General features: G+C 43.7%; 1 protein-coding gene across 1 annotated transcript in view; it reads left to right on the forward strand.

Moving 5' to 3' along the window:
- The window catches only part of SHFL (shiftless antiviral inhibitor of ribosomal frameshifting), a 121571-nt gene that overhangs the window by 24877 nt on the left and 77340 nt on the right, over positions 1-19354 (forward strand). Inside the window, exon 4 of the mRNA XM_069231789.1 lies at positions 18799-18840. Within this exon, the coding sequence (XP_069087890.1) occupies positions 18799-18840 (42 nt within the window). The remainder of the gene's footprint in view (positions 1-18798; positions 18841-19354) is intronic.

A 19354-nucleotide genomic window follows, 5' to 3' on the forward strand; every position in this document is an offset into this window, starting at 1 on the left:
TGATTTTAAAGAATGTGCCCTATGTCTCAAAAGTCATACAGAACATGACTCAAGGAGCAGACTAACATTTAATTAAAAAGTTATTGAGCGAGAACTGTTTATCTCAGGCTTCGCAGAACAAGAACCCCCCAGTGGGTGGACCTATGGCTCATGTATTATGTGGCATTATGTGTCCTGTAGAGATGCAAGAAAGACTGACACCTGTTTTTGATTGCTTTATATGCCTTATTTGAAACTGCTTTTACAGACAATGAATACTGATAAATCAATGCTTATGATTATATTGAATGCTTTCCAATATGACTATTGATTCCATTGTTTTTAATGATGAAACCAAATATGTGACTGTTTTTTTAAATAAATATTGTGATGTATTATTAAAGCCAATAGGATTACTTTATATATCTTAATGCATGTGACCCCTTGACAAAGCAGGTAGGCCTGTCTTATTTAAAATGACACCCCCTTATGTAGTAATGTTAAATCTGACATAAGCAGGAGGCATTGTGATAGTGGGGTTCATGGCCCACTAGGGGTGAAATGGGATCTTAGGATGTCACCAAAGGTACTTCCATCTACTGAATGTATATGTAGATAAATGCCTAGTATTAATTAGTGTGTGTGTAAGTGATATGGCCCTTTCCTTTTTAAAAGAAAAAGTCAGTGAATGGACAATGAGCTATTGAGCGTTGTTGTTGTGTGCAAGGGAATGTAGATTACAACCACAGGCTATCCCCTCCGAGTAGCTTTTGGACTGCTCTTCTTCACTTCCGGGAGAGAGTCAAGTGTTGCAATGGGGTACTTGGATCCCAGTGAAGAGACAATTGTGGACCTATTAATTGTGAAGGACTCACATTCGTCACAATTAATAACCCAATTTCTTACAAAGTAAAATATTGTCGACACACACACTTTGGCTTTTGTTTCTTTCAGCGAACTGTTGACCCTCTCTACAATTTCTGATGCTTCTGGATGATATCAACAATGGAATGTCTGCTCCACTTTCAGTGCCATGGGAAGAACTTTCATCATCTAATTTTTAAAATGAGTCGCCCTGTCTGATTCCAAAGAAGTTGACAAATCGAATCTAAGCATACTATCATTTGATAAAAGCTTGGCTACAGTAAGAGCATCACTTATGGTTGGAGATGCTTTCACCCACCTACTGAACACCAAACACCCATCGGAATATATATTAAAACCATTGCACAGGGGCATATTAACAAAATCAATTTGTAATTATCTGAAGGGACCTTCTGTTTTTTCTTTGTGATTTATGGTCCCATTTGTCCTTCTATCGGTGATCACCTGTTGACAGGTAACACATCTCTGCATCTTTCTTGAAATGTAGATTAAACCAATATGTCTTAAAGGTTGACAACATAACCATCATGTTCCATATGGTTAGGCACAGGAATGTATTGTGCTATCTGCAACAACATGGAATCAGTTAGTATGACTCTCCTGTTGCTTGACATTCAGACCTCACATTTTTTTTTTTTACATCCTGCCTTTTCCCATCTTTTCTTTTCATTCTCTGGCACTTAATTTTGCAGTTCCCTCAACTTCTCAAGTGGTTGAGCTGTCATTGACAAGAAAAGCACAGTACTTCGCTACCTCTTCTGTAAAACTATTGCTTGCTGAAACCATGTCCACTCTCGTGTATGGCACTTCTTACAACAGCAGTTTTCCTTTGAGAGTTGTATGGCCTCTAAGAAATAAAAAATGTGTGGCCCATTACAAATTGGTGTTCTAGCAGGTGTGAAAGAAAAAACTATGTGCCCACATTTGACAAAAATTATAGACTACTCCAAATCAGCTTGGCTTTTTGTATGGATTGTAGCACACAGTCCATTGGATGCTAAGCATGCACTTGTGATTGCAATCAGTTCTGCTACCATGCTGAAATTACATTACACAAGTATAATGCATTAAGTATATATGCTATTGTACAAACTGCATATGGTGCTCAAAGAGTTGCATAAGGACCTCTCATCCACAAATAATTTCAAATCAGCCTATGAATGTTACCTCTTGAATATCAGTCTTGGGCTATTTCACAACTCTGTCACAGCAACACATTCATGGTCACTTTAATTTATTTAATCATTAGTACCTCTTTTGGCAATGGTAGAAATGTTGCAGGATTCAGGTTATTGCAGCTTTTAATTGGAATGGTGGTTTGTTGGCAGAATATTCAGATCATGTGACAGTGACTGTAAGATTCCGTGGATGAGTCAGAAGTGCCTCAACTGAATGTGGATATAGTGCAATAAGTGTGTGTCCCATCACAATTACTTCACTTTTTATCAAATTCCAGAGAATCCGTTTCCGTGTGCTGCATGTTCCAGGGAAATGTAGTGGCCACTGTGTGTAGCAGAAACACCCCCTAATGCTGCTGGAGTGAAAGCCTCCATCCTTCTCCTTCATGACAAATAAAAATCTTTCTCTTAATTTAACAATCTTAGAGCAGGGATGCTACAAAACCTATGTCTGAGCTCCAGGAAGACTTGCATACATTCATTGTGTTAGGCACGGGGTCCTCGAATCACTTTGAGGAAGTCTCTGTACAGGCTGGTAATCAGAAATATTTGAAATCCACTGACAACAATACACAACCATCCTTCAAAACATCCTTACGTCTTCAATTCCCTATGTGTTGTTGGCAAGTTAATTTTCTGAATCACAGAAATGCTTTCTTTGGATACCTTCCTTATCCCCTTCTCAATTTGGTGACCCAAAAAAAATCACTTCCTCTTGACAGTGCTGTAACTTTGTAGGAGAATAGTAATGTCCATTTTCAGCATGGTGATTTAACAAAAGTCTACAGCTATCTCTTGTTTTGACTGCGACCAATAGGTTCTCAATATATTTATTTAGCACTGGGGTCACAGGGCAAATTTAGACTTTCCAAATCCTATTTCAGGATTTGGGAAAGATTGATAAACCTTCCATATACCTCTCTGGGATTCTACACCAAATGAGGATTCTATTTCAGAATCCGGACGCTAAAATATATTGACTATCCCCATGAAAAGGGATTGGTAAAAATGCTTGACATAAATCTGCCACAGTAAACATTTTTTTTGGCTTCCACAGGAATTTGAAACAATATTACTGGAAAATAAGGTACCAAAAGACAGTAGAGAATCACTACATCAATAATTTTTTGCAGGTCCTGAACTATCCTCCATTTTCCAGAACGCTTTTTTTGATTGTTATGCTTGGAGAATTACATATACTGCCTTTAGAATGCTCTGCTGGATGATGTTAGTAATAACAAGCGAAGGAACACTCTCCTCAGCTTCACAGGCAAGCAGAGTGTGGGCATACACTGCACTTGTTTTTACAGTGATCAGCACTTGTGTCCATCCGATTTTTCTTCTCCAGAAAAATAATACGCCTCCTTGTTCACAATATGCTTTAAATTGGTAGTCTTTTTGTTTTCTGTGGAAACTGTGAACTTTTTAATTATTTCTGCTTGTGATTTTATTTAAAAACAGAATCTTCTCCCTTGTCTGTATACCAATACTGTCCAGTATACATTAAATTACACAATTGTGTTTACACCGGAGATCTCTTCGCAACAAAAAAATTGATTAGTCTGACAGATTGTGAATTGATGGTCATTTATGATTGAGACATTTTTTTCCGGGACTCTAAGTAACAGTTAATCACATGTTTATTTACAATGCCTACAACTTGGTCTACCTTTCCTTAGAGGGTCTTGTTGGGAACCACCACAGGTCTAAACGTAGAGCAAGTACCACCTGTGTTGATAAAAAAAAAAAAAAAAAAAAGACACGTTGAGGGCGTCCATTGCTCCTTCCACAAAAGGGGTATTCTGGTCTCCTACTAGGAATGCACCAAGCATTACAATCCTTGTCTCCTCTCAAGCACCTTCATTGTGCCGAACCTGAAACTGTTGTAAACCCTGCATATTATTTTGTATGGGCTGTGCATGACTGGAGCTGAAAGCATATCCCTTATATACTGCCTTGGATTCCATATGTTTTGCACAGAAACCAGTTGGGCTGTGACAATTAATTATATGATCCTACTCTGTGCCATCCGCTTCTTGTTCTGTTGCATTTGGGAAACCTTTTGCGACTCACTCTGAATTCTGTTTGGATATAACCTACAATCCCATTTCCAGTGACCACTTTTCCTGCGAGTGTTTTCAATATTTTTATTAGGCATGTTGTTAGCAAAGTCCATACCTGTGTCACGAAGACCACCATTTCCACCTTGCACAAACTGAGCACTATTTCCTTGTGCATGAACACCTTGCACACCAGCACTAGTACCAAAACCAGTGGCAGTTGGCTGAAAAGCATCATGACCACTCTTTCAAAATAAATTTGTTTAGGCAGCCACCAATTTATTTATCATAATTTTATTTTTAGCATCGCAACAATCACTACAATATTTCACACAAGCCAGGATCTCATCCAGCGATTTGGCCTGCCAGCGCATCAAATTTGAATATGCTAACTAATATCCGAGCGCAATCCCAACACAAAAGCCAGACAATCCAGAAAAGCTTTGTTTTGTGGGATCTTCAATTCTGCCATACTGTTTATAAATCTACTTCTGTCTTTCATAATATGGTTATACTGATTCACCTGGTTCTTGTGCCACTCTTATGATCTTTGACCAATTTACTAATTTCTGGAGAAACTTTGTTTTCAAATTCAGTAACTCCGAATATATTTCTTCATAATTGTTAGGGAAAGCTTATTTTGAGAGCATTTTCTCTGTGGTTCTTTTCCTGACCACTGTGCTATATAAAATCTTACATTCAGTCCACAAATCTCAGTGCACCAAAATTTAAAATAAAGCATCTAAATCTGTCCAAAGCACATTTGAAAAGGTCACAATCCTTTCCTTTTTTCAGGTTCCTCTCTGAGCTTTGGAAAAATCTTTGTAATTGGGTAACGAGTGCTTCTTGATCAAGGTATGTGCACACATGCTTCTCCCTGCACTTCTCTCAATGGTAATTCTTTTTCAACCATCACTTCACATTCAGAATTGTCTCATTGTTCTTAATTTTATACTTTCACAACACCCCTGGCTTATCTGATAGAGACTTTTAGTTGTAGATTCCTTACTCTAGAATTTCCTCCAGGTGTCAGTCTGGTTCCAGAGATTGTTCTTGAGCAGTACCCCTGTGCTTTGTCAGCTCTGTCTGTCGTCGGTGTCATGTGTGCTGGATATGAAGTATTGGGACCTATAGGCACCACCCTGTCGCGCTGACATGAGCCCTTTTTTTATGCACCAGCCAGCCCTGATCCAAAGAAAAGCTCAGTCACTTTTTGTCTGGTCTTTTTCAACTATTTGTCAGAGAAATGTTGAGTGTATACACTCCTGGCTCTTCAAGTAAAACTGGCTTCAGGCCCTGCAGATCCTGTCATCAGAAGATGTCTGTGATTGATTCACACCTGGTGTGCTTGGGGTGTCTGGAGCGGGACCACAGCCTGAAATCGTGCTCCGAGTGCCGGGCCATGAATGGGAAAGATTTGAGGGAGCAGTCCCTAAAGCTCTTTGTGTCCCTGCACTCCGCTCCGTGTCGCTCCTGATCTTGGAAGAGAGGGAGGTCCAGAGAACGGTCACGGAACCCCCATTCTTCATCGTTCTACTCCAAGTCCTCGGGACGGTCAGGTAAGTTGAGGCACAAGAAGAAGTCGATGAGTAGAGGGAAAAGGAGTGTCTCGTTCCAGGCCTCCACTCTCAGAGCCTACATCTGGGTTGGCTCTGCTCCTCCCCAAGTTTCCAGGAGCTGAAGCGACCCCTGCCCAGCTCCAAGAGTTTCATGAGGCCATGCACCTCATGTTTTGGCAGTCCGACTCTGCTGGAGTGCCCTTGGGCCCTGCTGGGTCGGCAGTGGCCCCCATGGCTTCCGCGCCGGCAGCTTCACCCTCGGCTCCAGGGGGTACCCATGGATCCGTTACAGGATCCGAACCAGTGTTGGCTCTACCACCTCCACCTTCCCTGACTTCAGTTCTGACATTGACGCTCCTGATGCCAGTCATGCCCCTGAGTGGCGTTGACCCATCCTCGTTGCCGACTCCGAAATGGAGCCGGACCGGCATTGCATGATTCAGACTTCGATAGGGGCCTTGCCCCTAGGTCGGATTCTAACCCTTATTCTCTGGGGTTGGGGTACTGTGAGGAATAGGAGGGGTTACTGGACACTCTAGAATACCAGCTCCAAAATCCAATGGACTGGCAGGTGAACCTACTTCCCCTGCCGCTGCATGCTCTGCCCTTTCCTAGACCTCCGGCCCCTCAGTCTCTTCCTCAAGACGGAGAAGTTCAAAATACTTACTGTGGCTCCTATCTGCTTCGGACTCAGGAGACTAGACGGTAGCGTTGATTTGCAGGATGCTTCCACATTCCCATCCTGCCTGAACCTACTTCCCCTGCCGCTGCATGCTTTCTCCCCATACCGCGGCTATGGAGGAGGGAGTGTCCTATTCAATGGTGGTGCGGATAGGGGCCAATCTCCTGGACTTCAAGCAATTTTTGGTGGCAGTCAGGACTAATCTAACAGGTGTTTCAGCCTGGGGCATTTTCCTCTGAACCCCTTTTGCCCTTTAATGAAGTCCATACAGATGTCCTGCTGGGTACCTGGTCCAAACCCAGCAGAGGGGCTCCTGTGAACAGGACAATCGCCTACCGGCATAGACCTGCTCCAAATGACCGAGTATTCCTGACGCAACATCCCACCCCTGAGAGGTTGGTTATCCAAGCCTCTACATCCCAGGGCGCATTCCCTTCCGCACCCCCGGATAGGGAATCCAGGAGGCTGGACCAACTTGGGAAGAAGATGTTCTCTTTCTCTAGCCTGGCATTGCAGTCCGTGAGCAGTACATGTCTTATGGACCATTGCACTCGTAGTTTATGGGACACAGTTGTGCAAGTGATTGTACAGGTTCCAAGGAAGGCCCGGCCCATTTTCCCGATGTCCCGTCTCTTTGGAGACAAAGAAAAACTTGGTGCTTGAGCGTTTTAAGGATTCTGGTGCCTTGGTCAGGTTCTTGGGCCTCACAGCTTCCCCTTGTCCCTTTTAGTCTGCTTTTTGCCCCTTTTGTGGCGGCTCACCATGTTTGTTTCCCTTCAGCCACTGTGCTGCCCAACCTCTATGTGGCAGAGGACATGGGATCCTATGTCCCCAATGGTCTGGTCAGCCCACCGCACACCCCCATCCTTTCTGCAGCTGCCTCCAAATCTTCCTAGTCTGACACAAACCCACCAGGACCAGTCAGAGGCATCATCTGCTCCTTCTGGCAGTCCATCACATCAGATAGTTGGGTTTTGCAAATAGTCCGAAGGAGCTACTCTCTCCCTTTCGACACTACCCCTCTCTCCATGCCCCCATCCTACAGTCGGATGATGGAGGATCACCTGGCACACCTCAGCAAGGAAGTTACATCCCTCTTTGCCAGGGGAGCCAAAGAGAGGGGCCTTGTGCCAGAAGTAGGTTGTGGGTGATATTCTCGCTACCTTCTCCTACCCAGAAAGGAAAAGGGGCTCTGCCCTTTCCTAGACCTCCGGCCCCTCAGTCTCTTCCTCAAGACGGAGAAGTTCAAAATACTTACTGTGGCTCCTATCTGCTTCGGACTCAGGAGACTAGACGGTAGCGTTGATTTGCAGGATGCTTCCACATTCCCATCCTGCCTGTCCACAGACATTACTTGCAGGTCACAGTAGGCCACAAGCCCTTTATTTCGCTGTGCTCCCCTTTGGCCTTACTTGCGCCTCTCGGGTGTTCACCAAGGTGATGGTGGTGGTCGCAGCCCATCTGCGCAGGTCAGAGGCTTCAGTCTTCCCTTACCTCGATGACTGGCTGTTGAAGGTTGGCTTGCTCGCCCCAGGCTGTCGTCTCCCACCTTCAGACTACGGCGGACCTCCTGCATTCGCTGGGGTTCACTGTAAACGTGCCAAAGTCACACCTGACTCCCTCTCAGATGCTCCCTTTCATGGAAGCTGTTCTGCACTGTGAGAGAGTAGCCTCTTTCTTGCACGGTTACCCTCATTTTTGGCCTGTTTGTCAGTGTGTTTTTACTGTCTCACTGGGATCTTGCTAGCCAGGACTCCAGTGCTCATAGTTTGTGGCCTATGTGTGTTGTCAGTATGCTTGACTGTGTCACAGGAGTTCTGCTAACCAGAACTCCAGTGCTTATGCTCTCCCTGTGTACCGAATTTGTCACTATAGTTTAGTGACTCCATATTCCAATTCTAATTGGTACAGTGGATTGCCCTTATAAGTCCCTAGTATATGGTACCTAGGTACCCAGGGCATTGGGGTTCCAGGAGATCCTTATGGGCTGCAGCATTTCTTTTGCCACTCATAAGGAGCTCATACAAACCTTTCTTCAGGACTGCCACTGCAGCCTGAGTGAAATAGTGCACACCCTATTTCACAGCCATTTTCACTGCACTTAGGTAACTTGTAAGTCACCTATGTGTCTAACCTTCATTTACTGAAGGCTAGGTGCAAAGTTACTGTGTGTAAGGGTACCCTTGCACTAGCAAAGTTGCCCCCACGTTGTCCAGGGCCAAGTCCCTGGACTTTGTGAGTGTGGGGACACCATTATAATCGTGCACTACATATATGTCAATACATATATGTAGCTTCACAATAGTAACTCCGAATATGGCCATGTGAGGTGTCTAAGATCGTGGAATTGACCCCCCAATCCACATCTGGTATTGAGGGGCCAATCCCATGCACCCTGGGGGCTCCACCATAGACCCCGGTACTGCCAAACCAGCTCTCTGAGATTTCCACTGCAGCCCCAGCTGCTGCCACCTCACAGACAGGTTTCTGCCCTCCTGCGGATTGAGCAGCTCAATCCCAGGAAGGCAGAACAATGCATTTCCTTTAGGAAAGGGGTGTTACACCCTCTCCCATTGTAAATAGGTGTTACAGGCATGGGAGTGGTATCCTCCCAGAGCCTCCAGAAATGCTTTGAAGGGCACAAAGAGTGCCCTCCTTGCATAATCCAGTCTACACTGGTTCAGGGACCCCAGTCCCTGCTCTGGTGCGAAACTGGACAAAGGAAGGGGAGCGGCCACTCCCCTGTCCATCACCACCCCAGGGGTGGTGCCCAGAACTCCTCCAGAATGTCCCTGGCGTTAGCCATCTTGGATTCCAAGGTGACCCTCTGGAGACCTCTGAGTGGCCAGTGCCAGCAGGTGATGTCAGAGACCCCTCCTGATAGGTGCATACCTGGGTAGGTAGCTAATCCCCCTCTCAGGGCTATTTAGGGTTTCTCCTCTGGGTGTTTCCCCAGATTTGGTTTGCAAGATTCCTCCAGGAATCCTCTGCATCCTATGCTTCAGCTTCTGACCGTCGGATCAACCGCAGACTGCTCCATGAACCGCTGTAACTGCAACAAAGTATCCAGGACGACTCCTGTGACCTGCAACTTAAGCTCCAGCCAGCAATTGCAACAGTTTCCAAGGTGTGCACGCTCTGAGGACTGCCTGTTTTCACCCTTAGAGTGACGGAATTACTTCCCTGCTTCATCAGGCACCTCTCTGCGACGACGACCGGTACTCTGGGACTCCTCTCCAGTCGACAAGCGTGATCCCTGCAACACAGGTGGTGGACCGAAGTGACCCAGACTGTCCAAAGGTCCAGCATTCCAAATTTGGAGGAGGTAAGAGCTTGCCTTCCCATGCTACGACAGTACTCCTGTGCACCGCGTTTTCTGCAGCTCCTTGGGCTTCTGTGCTCTTCTTCCAAAAGTTCTTCGTGCACAGCGTAGCCCAGGCCCCCAGCCCCCATCCTGTGACGCACAGCTCCCTGAGTTGTTCTCCGGCGGCGTGGCTTCCTCCAGTGTAGTGCTGCAACAATCACACTTTGCATCTCCTTTGTCCCCGTATTCTGGGACTCCCGTGGGTGCTGCCTAGTCTTCTGAGGACTCTCTGAAGTGCTGAGAGCCCCCTCTGTCTCCTCAGTCTGAGTTGAGACCCCCAGATCCCTCGTGGGTCCAGGCAGCTCCTCTTTGACACAAACCGCTTACTTGCTAGAACCAAGGCTTGTTGGCGGAATCCAGCAACGCAAACAGCCTGCATCCAACAGCTCGTTGTGGGACATTTCTTGCACCAAGCAGGAACCCGCAGCTATCTTCTTTGGTGCATTTCTGTACTTTTCTTCCTACAGAAGGCTCCACTTTTGCACCTTCTTCCAGGTTGGCAGGGGCTCCTGTTCTTCCTGGACTCTTCCTCGACTTCTGGACATAGTCTCCTCTCTCTACAGGTCTTCAGGTCCAGGAATCCATCGTTGGTTGCTTGCAGTCTGGCATAATTCTTCATCATGACTTATAGTGTGTTCTGAGGAAACTTTCTGTACTTTACTCCTGTTTTCCTGGGCTCTGGGGTGGGGTACTTTACTTACCTTTGGTGTTTTACTACACTCCCAGCGCCCCTCTACACACTACACTTGCCTAGGGGGGAGTTCGACATTTGCATTCCACTATTTTAGTATATGGTTTGTTTTGCCCCTAGGCCTATTACAATCTATTGTATTTTTTCTGTTTGCTCTATTCTATGACTTTTTACTTACCTGATTTTGGTTACTAGTGTATATATTGTGTATAATACCTACCTCCAGAAAGAGTATTGCCTCTAAGATATTTTTGGCCTTGTGTCACTAAAATAAAGTACCCTTATTTTTGGCAACATTGAGTATTTTCTTTTATTGTGTATAAGTACTCTGTAACTATAGTGGTATTGCAGGAGCTTTGCTTGTCTCCTAGTTCAGCCTTGGCTGCTCTGCTACAGCTATCCCAAGACAGCCTAAGCTGATAGACACTGCCTACATTTCACTAATAAGGGATAACTGGACCTAGTATAAGGTGTAAATACCTTAGGTATCCACTACAAACCAAGCCAGCCTCCTACATGCACACAGTGCATTTTCAGTCTTATGTTCTGGAGCGGCAAGTACAGGATATTCAGGCTATGATACCGATGTTTCAACCTCTAGCCTGGATTTCGGTGAAAATGACTGTGAGGCTCCTGAGCCTCATGGTCTCCTGTATCCCCCTGTTAACACATCCAAATGTCATATGCGGGATCTGCAGTGAGACCAGAAGTTCCAGTGGGTGCAGCATCAAGGGAAGCTCTTCGACATGGTCCAGATCTCAGAGGGAACGGTGTGAGGTCTGCAGTGGTGACTAACCAGCCGCAATTGAGTCAGCGGCTGATCCCTCTCCCTTCCCCAACCAGATCTGACAGTAGTGACAGATGTGTCACTCCTCGGATGGGGTGGCTACCTGGGAGAGGCAGAGATCACAGGCTTCTGGTCTCCAGAGGGGTCCGGTCTCCACATCAACCTATTGGAGCTCCAGATGATCAGACTAGCATTGAAAGCATTTCTTCCCTTTCTCAAAGGGGAAGTGTTGCAGGTATTTACCGACAGCACTATCGCCATGTGGTACTGCAACAAGCAGGGCTGAGTTGGGTACTGGACTCTTTCTCAGGAGGGTCTGAGCCTCTGGGCTTGTCTGAAACATCAAGGCATTTCCCTGGTGGTTCAACACCTGGTGGTCTCTCTGAATGCCAGAGGGGAAAAACTTAGCCGCCACTGCCTGGCCAATCACAAATGGCGTCTTCACTCTTTCATCAGCTGTGGAGAGCCTTGGTTAGATCTATTTGCCTCTGCAGAGAACGCGCAATGTCAGCAGTTTAGCGCATTGGAGTTTCGAAGGCGGCACTCGCTTTTCATCACAAGTGTAGCTCAGGCCTCCTGTACAACTTTCCGTCCATACACTTCTACCTATAGTTCTCAAGAAAATCAAAAACGACTGGGCAAAGTAATTCTTGTGGCTCTGGAATGGGGACAAAGAGATTGGTATCCCGAGCTATTGCACATGGCCATCGATCCTTCGATCAGACTGTTCTTGGGGAGGATCTTCTGTCTCATCAGCAGGGGATGGTTCTCCAACCGCACCTGTCCAGTCTCCGCCTTCTTGCTTGGAGATTGAGCGGCGGCAGTTGGCAGCTTTTGAAGCGCCACCCGAAGTATGGATTGTTATCTAGGCAGCCAGGGGTCCCTCCACCAAAATGGTATATGCCTGTTGTTGGCATACATTTGTGGCATAGTGCACAGACAAGTCTGTTGACCCCCCTCTCTGCCCCTCTTTCCAAGGTCCTCTTGTTTATACTTTCTTTGGCCCAGCAGGGCTCCCCTTTGGGCACCTTCAAAGGTTATTTGTCTGCTGTCGCTGCATTTCTGAGATTACCTGACCAACCATCTTTGCTTAAATCTATTGTTAGTAGGTTACTTAAGGGTCTTACCCACATGTTTCCTCCATTGCAATTCATCAAGCCCCTATGTGATTTGATTTAGGGTCTGAAATCCCTCATGTGTGCTCCATTTGAGCCTCTTCACAATTGTTCTCTCAAGCTTCTAACATTAAAGACAGCCTTCCTTGTAGCCATTACATCAGCCCACAGGGTAAGTGAGCTGCAGGCATTATCATCTAAGGCACCCTACCTTTCCCTCTTTCCTGCCAAAGTTGTGCATTGCACACAGGCCTCCTTTCTTTCGAAAGTGGTTATGTCCTTCCATGAAGGCCAGTCTATCACCTTGCTTACTATTTACATACCTCCACATCCTACTCCACCACCTGGACCCAAAAAGAGCTTTGGCGTTCTACCTTGATCGTGCCAAAGAGTTCTGGGTGGATGATCAACTAATTGTTAGGTATGAAAGGTCTGGAAGTGCAGAATAGAACCATTCCCAGAATGGCCGTTCTCAGCATTAAAATGTGCTATGCATTGGAGGAAAGCAGCTCCCAGAGGGTTTGCACGCTCATTCTACCAGAGCAACAGCTGCAACCACTGCGTAAGCATGCGGAGTTCCAGTCCTGGACGTTTGTCAGGCGGCAACGTGGGCATCTTTGCACATGTTTACCAAACATTACTGCCTGGATAGTCAGGTCCGAAAGACGGGTACTTTGCCTGTTCGATCTTGCCAGACTACTATGATCTTGGTTGGTAGACCCTCATCATGGGATGGTATTGCTTGGGTGTCCTTTCTAAGGTAAGGAATCTGCAACTAGAAGTCTCTATCAGATGAACAAGTTACTTACCTCCGGTAACACCTTATCTGGTATAGACATATTCTAGTTGCAAATTCCTTACCGACCCACTAATCCTCCCCGCTCTACGAACTGATTTCTAGGGACAGGGAATTCCTTTTCAGGGACCTAGTTTTGATGCACCAGTGGTTCATGGCTATGTGCTTTTTGCGTGGAATGTTGTGAAAAGAAACTGACGTCAGTGTACCAGGGTGGCACCTATTTAGTTCATGCAACATCATATCCAGTGTGCACGATGCCAACAACCGACACGGAGCTGACCAACGGGATCTGCCGTCACGTAGGGGTACTGCTCAAGAAAAGTCTCTGGATCCAGACCTTTGCATGAGGGAAATTCTAAGGTAAGGAATCTGGAAACAGATAATGCCTCAACCAGGAATTACCGAAGGTAAGTAACTTGTTCATCATGTGGTTCTGTCCATTCTTTTCTGATACTTTATCAGGTCTTCCCATTTTGTAATCATTGTTAGTAATTCTGTAAGAGTTTCTTGCAATGTTTTGGAATCATGATTCATTAATTGATTTGCAGACAACCCTATCTTATGTGACTTACACATTTTTGTTTGTTTTAAATCCACTTTTAATTTTCTAGACAATTTCCGAAGTTTCTCAGGCGCAAGATGAGCATGTCTTCCTTTTTCTCCACCTAAAATGCTAGTTTTTGCTATACATTGAACTTTTGTGTTTCTAAATTCCTGTTTCCGCCATTATTTCCAAATCTCCTCTGAGTTTAAAAGTATCAGTTTCCACCAATTTTTTGTCAAAATTCCTGAAGACAAACTGGACACCATCTCATCGTTCCTGACATTCTGCTCTTCTGCTCTTGTCTCTTCCACCTTCCCTTGCACATGAGCCTCATTATACTGAGGTGGTGGTCTCAGTTTAGTCAACTATCTGTCCATAAGCACATCTTGTCCCTCAAACATTATCGTTCTTTCTACACTCATTCGTGTTCTTATTTTTGTCATCCTTTATTTTCTTTTTGTCTAGTTTGTCATTAAAACCAGGAAAGGCACCAATAGTTTCCAACCCTCTCCTGTAAGCCCAATTTCTCATCCATCCAAAGGTTAATAGCCTTACCGTTTTGCCCTTTCAACATTTTCTAATGTGCTCACTCGTTCGGAAGATAGGCCCACTCATATAAGGTGCACAGGTCTAGACTGTGGCTTCATTTCAAACATGGCACACCTCAAATCATCATTCTTTTTTACTTCAAATATACCATGAACAGGAAATTGTACATTTTTATTATCAGCAGTAATTGAGTGCCATTCTTTGAGGCACAAATATGTATGTAGTCCATGGTCCAAGAGCACTTCATAGGTGAGTGCACCAATTGTGGGCAGGGAATCTCGTCCAGGCTGGAATCACACTTATTCAAAAGTGAAACTATTGTAATCTCAACCCAGCTCACAATATACGCAACAATAATAAAACCCATAACAATAAAGTTTCAAAACAAGACATGAACCGCAAAATGTAAAACCAAAACAAATGTACCTTTGTCTGCCTTACGGGATACAGGACTGAAAATCAAAGTCGCTGCATAAAAAGTACAACTCCCTAAGTGCTTTCTGTCACATGGAAATATACTGTCGAAGAGCGGTAACCCACCTCTAGAGTACGCCTGTCTATCCTCACGAACAAACGAAATAACCAGCACTAAGCAGATAATTTCACACAGCTAGACTATTAAGGGCTTCACAGGACTTTCATCTATAACTTGAAGTGACTCCACATACCTTTCCAACAGACCACCTCAAAATATTATGAGTTCTTGTATTTCTGTAAATCCATAAACCTTACACACAAATCCAAAAATCTTTGCATATAGATCACATGAAATCCTAGCCTTCATCAAAAGCAAAATTCAAGCTGCTTCAGAAATGTGCACAACACATTACAACACAATGCATTTTTTGACGGATGTGCAAAATGAAAGCACAAAGCACCAATTATGCAATATTGAGTGTGCCATGCACGCCCCGCTAAAACAACAAACTCACTTCAATTCACACATCATAAGACAATACGATTATACTGTTACAGTCTGCAATAGAAAACCCACCATGCAAGACAACTCATTCACAAAAGACTCTGCTGGCGCTCACATAATGCATCTCAAAACAGGTACTGCTGGTGTATCTGCATTAATCCATGTAATTCCAGGATTCCCTTGCTCCTTACAGTTCTGGAGTGCTCATTTTTTATTGAATTTTGAAGCATACTTAGCACCTACTAATTTGCACCAGAACTTCAGCTTATATTGAAATTCTTTCGTAAATTTCATAAAGCAGGGAATACAATCTTATTTGTTTGCTGACCCTGAAACATCATTTATTTCTCATTACTCAGTCGCCTCTTCTGTTCTTCTATCTCTTTTATCACTTGGAATGAAAGGGGTTAATGATGCAGCTTTGTTTGCTTTGAATAGTGCAACCTGCCTTTCATATGAGGTACTCTGCAGTGACCCAAATTCTGTGCCATAATATGTGTAATGTCTCTGAGAACTGCAGTTGTAATTCTAAACAAAATTTGGATGAGGCTAACACCTGGCCCTCCCGTAGCTTTGTTCAAAGGATGAACAAAACTTGCTCTTTCTTGCCTGTATTCTTTAAACTCTTGCACAAACAGTGTCTTGTATGTAATGCTTTCATGAATATATAGCTAGCAAAAGTTTGCATATTGTGAATCGCAGTTTCCATTTTACCATAGCAGGCTGTACCAGTTTACCATTCTTCCAAACCTGGGCCTATAACATGCAAAAAAGATAATACAAATTCATATTGGTGTGCTATTCTTGTCCACTAACTGGACCTACTGATATGTGTATCCTCAATATGTAAATGTGCTTGTAACCCAAACATAGACTCAAGAGTGATGAAGATTCACACTACAGAAAATGTGACCATTTTATTATGTTTACGTTACAAATCAAAGAAATGTGAAGTGATTGAAAAGGTCTGTCTTGCTATTCAAAGTTTTCCAGAGTGTTGGTAAATTAACTGGATCTTTGTTATTCAGTTAAAAATTCTGAAAGTCCAACATATCAAAGCCATAATGTGTGAAACAGTAGTTAAGTATTTTGAAAACGTCTTGCAGGGGAGGCTTTAACCCATAATCCGCTTTTCTATCTCTTTTTATATACTTCTTTTACTAACTTTTGCTCACTTACTTGTACTTTTCCTTTCTGACGACTGTTGGTGGACAGCACCAATGCTTACTGGAGGCTGTGGGACAGCCCATTGCTTACAGTTGGTTCGCCTTCTTGTCAGTTTCATTTGCTCATACCTTATTCAGTGGTTTTTCTACCACTTCCTGTGTTTGCCTACTTGTGTCCTTTAACAGTTTCACAACAGGAAACTACTTTTTCTTTTGCTTCCAGCATCCATGGGAGTGCACATGTTTTCTACCTCTCTCTCTGCCCTTGTGTAGCCATTTTAGTTATAGCTCTATGCGCGTTATTTTAGCATACTAGGCCTGCCGCTGGGCACTTTAACCTAGATATATTCTATTCAGCTTAGTTTTATCTTATTATTACAATAGCCACTTATGTTTTATTTCTCTCTATCTAGCTGTTTTTGCCTAGGCCAGCACTACGTTCTCAAACAAGACATTCTTGCTCACTCTATGCTTCTTTCAAGGCTGCAGTTAGATAGGTTGCTGGTGAACGGGGTACAGATTTTGTCTCTGACATTCATAGAAAACACACATCCTTACGTAGGGACATTTTCTCAGGACATCAGCTGTTTTATAATAAAAACAATTCCCTGTCCCTTACACGTTAGAGGGAGATTCCAGCCAGAGAACCACAGCTGTAAGCTGATTGCTGAACGCTTCGCTACAGCTGCTTATGCAGACATCAGGCTTTTGCTCAGGTATGGATGATGATGTCTTCCCAGGGGAACCTGAAGGGCAGAATTATAGCTCAACATGCTGTGCTCTATTATAGCCTAGGTAGGAATTAGTCTATTGACTCTAGTGACAATATGGTAGCATTATTTCTATGCTTTACTCTCTTTGTCACAATTTTAATCTTCTCATGCTGTATCGTCCTGGTTATTGCACCACATGCTTTGCTATCTAAGATGCAGTCGCTTCATTAAAATCTTATTGAAACATATACTGCCTTTGTTTGTCATTGTGTATGTGAGACTAATGTAACTTAGAGAAACGGATGAGACCTGAGTGACCACGGTTTCCCTGAGAAATCAATTATGTCATGCGCTCGGCTGCCCAATCATCCTTGCCTTTGGGTAGAGATGAGGCACTGCTAGTTAGCCGGAGCAAAACCTGGATTAGGGTGACAGGTGTCACCTGTAGTGGGTCAGACTCAGTCTCCCACACCGCAGGCGATTCTGCCGCTCAAAATCCAGTAGTCTCATTAGAATAATGAGAGCCTAGGCGACACCCTCAACCCAGTCTCTTGCTTCCACCACACTATCACACCCCCATCCTGCCATACTGCTATTCCATTGTTTCCCCTCTGCTCCCACCATTGTTTGGCCTTTATTCTCACCAAACTTGTCCCACCTGGTCCACTTCTGCTAACCACATCTGCAATTTGTTTCGACTGTTGTGGAGGGTTTGGCAGTTCCTGGCAGTTCATTCCTACCAACAACAAAACATGCACAGAGACCGTCATCCACCAACTTCGGAAGAGTACTTTAAAAACAAAATAAAGTGGCTACTGTGTCAGATTTCTCGTTTACATATACGTTATCATGTGGGGGGCACCTAAGCGTGATGGCATCACAGTACTTTTCAGCATTGTCAATAGCCTTTTTTTTTTTTTTTTTTTTGGCAACGCTAAACAGAATTAGTAAAGCAAACAGGTCTGCTTTGGAAAGCCAAAGGGTGACACCTATTTGCTGTGCCAGCGCTTTTCTCAGTAGGGTTTTGCATAATACTTCCTGGCTTCTTCTCCAGTTATTGCTCTACCTTTATTTCTGTTCTGCATTTTGTTTTTCAATTGAAAGGTTTTTATTGACATTTTGGGATTATAACAATGGTACAAAATACATCATATTTAAAAAAGATGTGAGCAAATCTTGAAATTAAGTGCAGATAACCATATACATGCCTTGAGGTGCAGAAACATGATTTGGTGGCGTTCCTCAGCAAATGTTTCAGATTATATGGTTATGACTGCTACATCTTTAAATATCATATTAGGTGACTATGAAAAAAGCCCTATCATACCACGAACATAACATTTAACTCTCTTATATCGATCGGGCAGACTTTGAATGAGAGTTAGAAGGCAGGAAGAGGGAGGACATAGAGCGAAGAAGAAGGAATCTGGACGGATGGCTGTGGTAAAAGGATATTTGTCATTAGGATCCATGGAGATATTGCCAGTGAACATCTGTAAATAAATAGGAGTAGAGGGTGTTTTGACACCCACATTAAATTAATCATGGATTTTTGCATAAAACAGTTTAAATTGTTTCTGCTGAAGTGCATTTATGTTTGGCACATATCAAAAGTTTTAATGTTATAGTTTTTGATACCATAGTTCATTTCCTCTGGATGTGGGTTTTTGTCCACTATCGTTACTCTTCCTCAATTTGCTCTCCGGTTCTTGTTATTTTCCTCTTGTTCTTCTTTCCCTCAGGGCATGTTGGATTGATTTTAGGGACACTCATATGTTTTTTTTCTCTTCTGTTTTCACTTTTAGAATGTGGTGGAAAAATTGAAACGTGAAGAGGACCAGAAAAAGGTATATAACAGGTTACATTTTGAATTTCAGCTGATTGCAGTGTGTGTGTGTGTGTGTGTGTGTGTGTATATATATATATATATAGCTATAAATGTAGCAAATTGCAATGTATATACAAATATAGCAGTCCTATAATATTACTAATGAGAAAATGTAAGTGGCAATGCCATTTAGGGTGACACATTTTGGTGAATGTATATTATACATTTTTCACATTTATTGAATACAGTAGGCAGTTCCGTTAACTGGCCATTATGAACATGGTGTGTTTTCATAATGTCAAGCAACACATTTTCTAGTTCGAATTATGGGAAGCGATATACATGGTTGTTGACCTAATTCTAGTAGTATAGAGTGCCACATTTTATCTTACAGTAGGGCATGTTAATGGCTTCCGCAGTGCACAATAGAACGTGTTGGCAGTTGTGTCTATGATAACAAATATATTTTGCACATTGCCATTATGCCAAATACCACAGAACGCAAGTTGGCATAGTTCCCCCAAAGGGTGCTT

Source organism: Pleurodeles waltl, chromosome 4_2 (assembly GCF_031143425.1).
Source record: "Pleurodeles waltl isolate 20211129_DDA chromosome 4_2, aPleWal1.hap1.20221129, whole genome shotgun sequence".
Classification (NCBI taxonomy): domain Eukaryota; kingdom Metazoa; phylum Chordata; class Amphibia; order Caudata; family Salamandridae; genus Pleurodeles; species Pleurodeles waltl.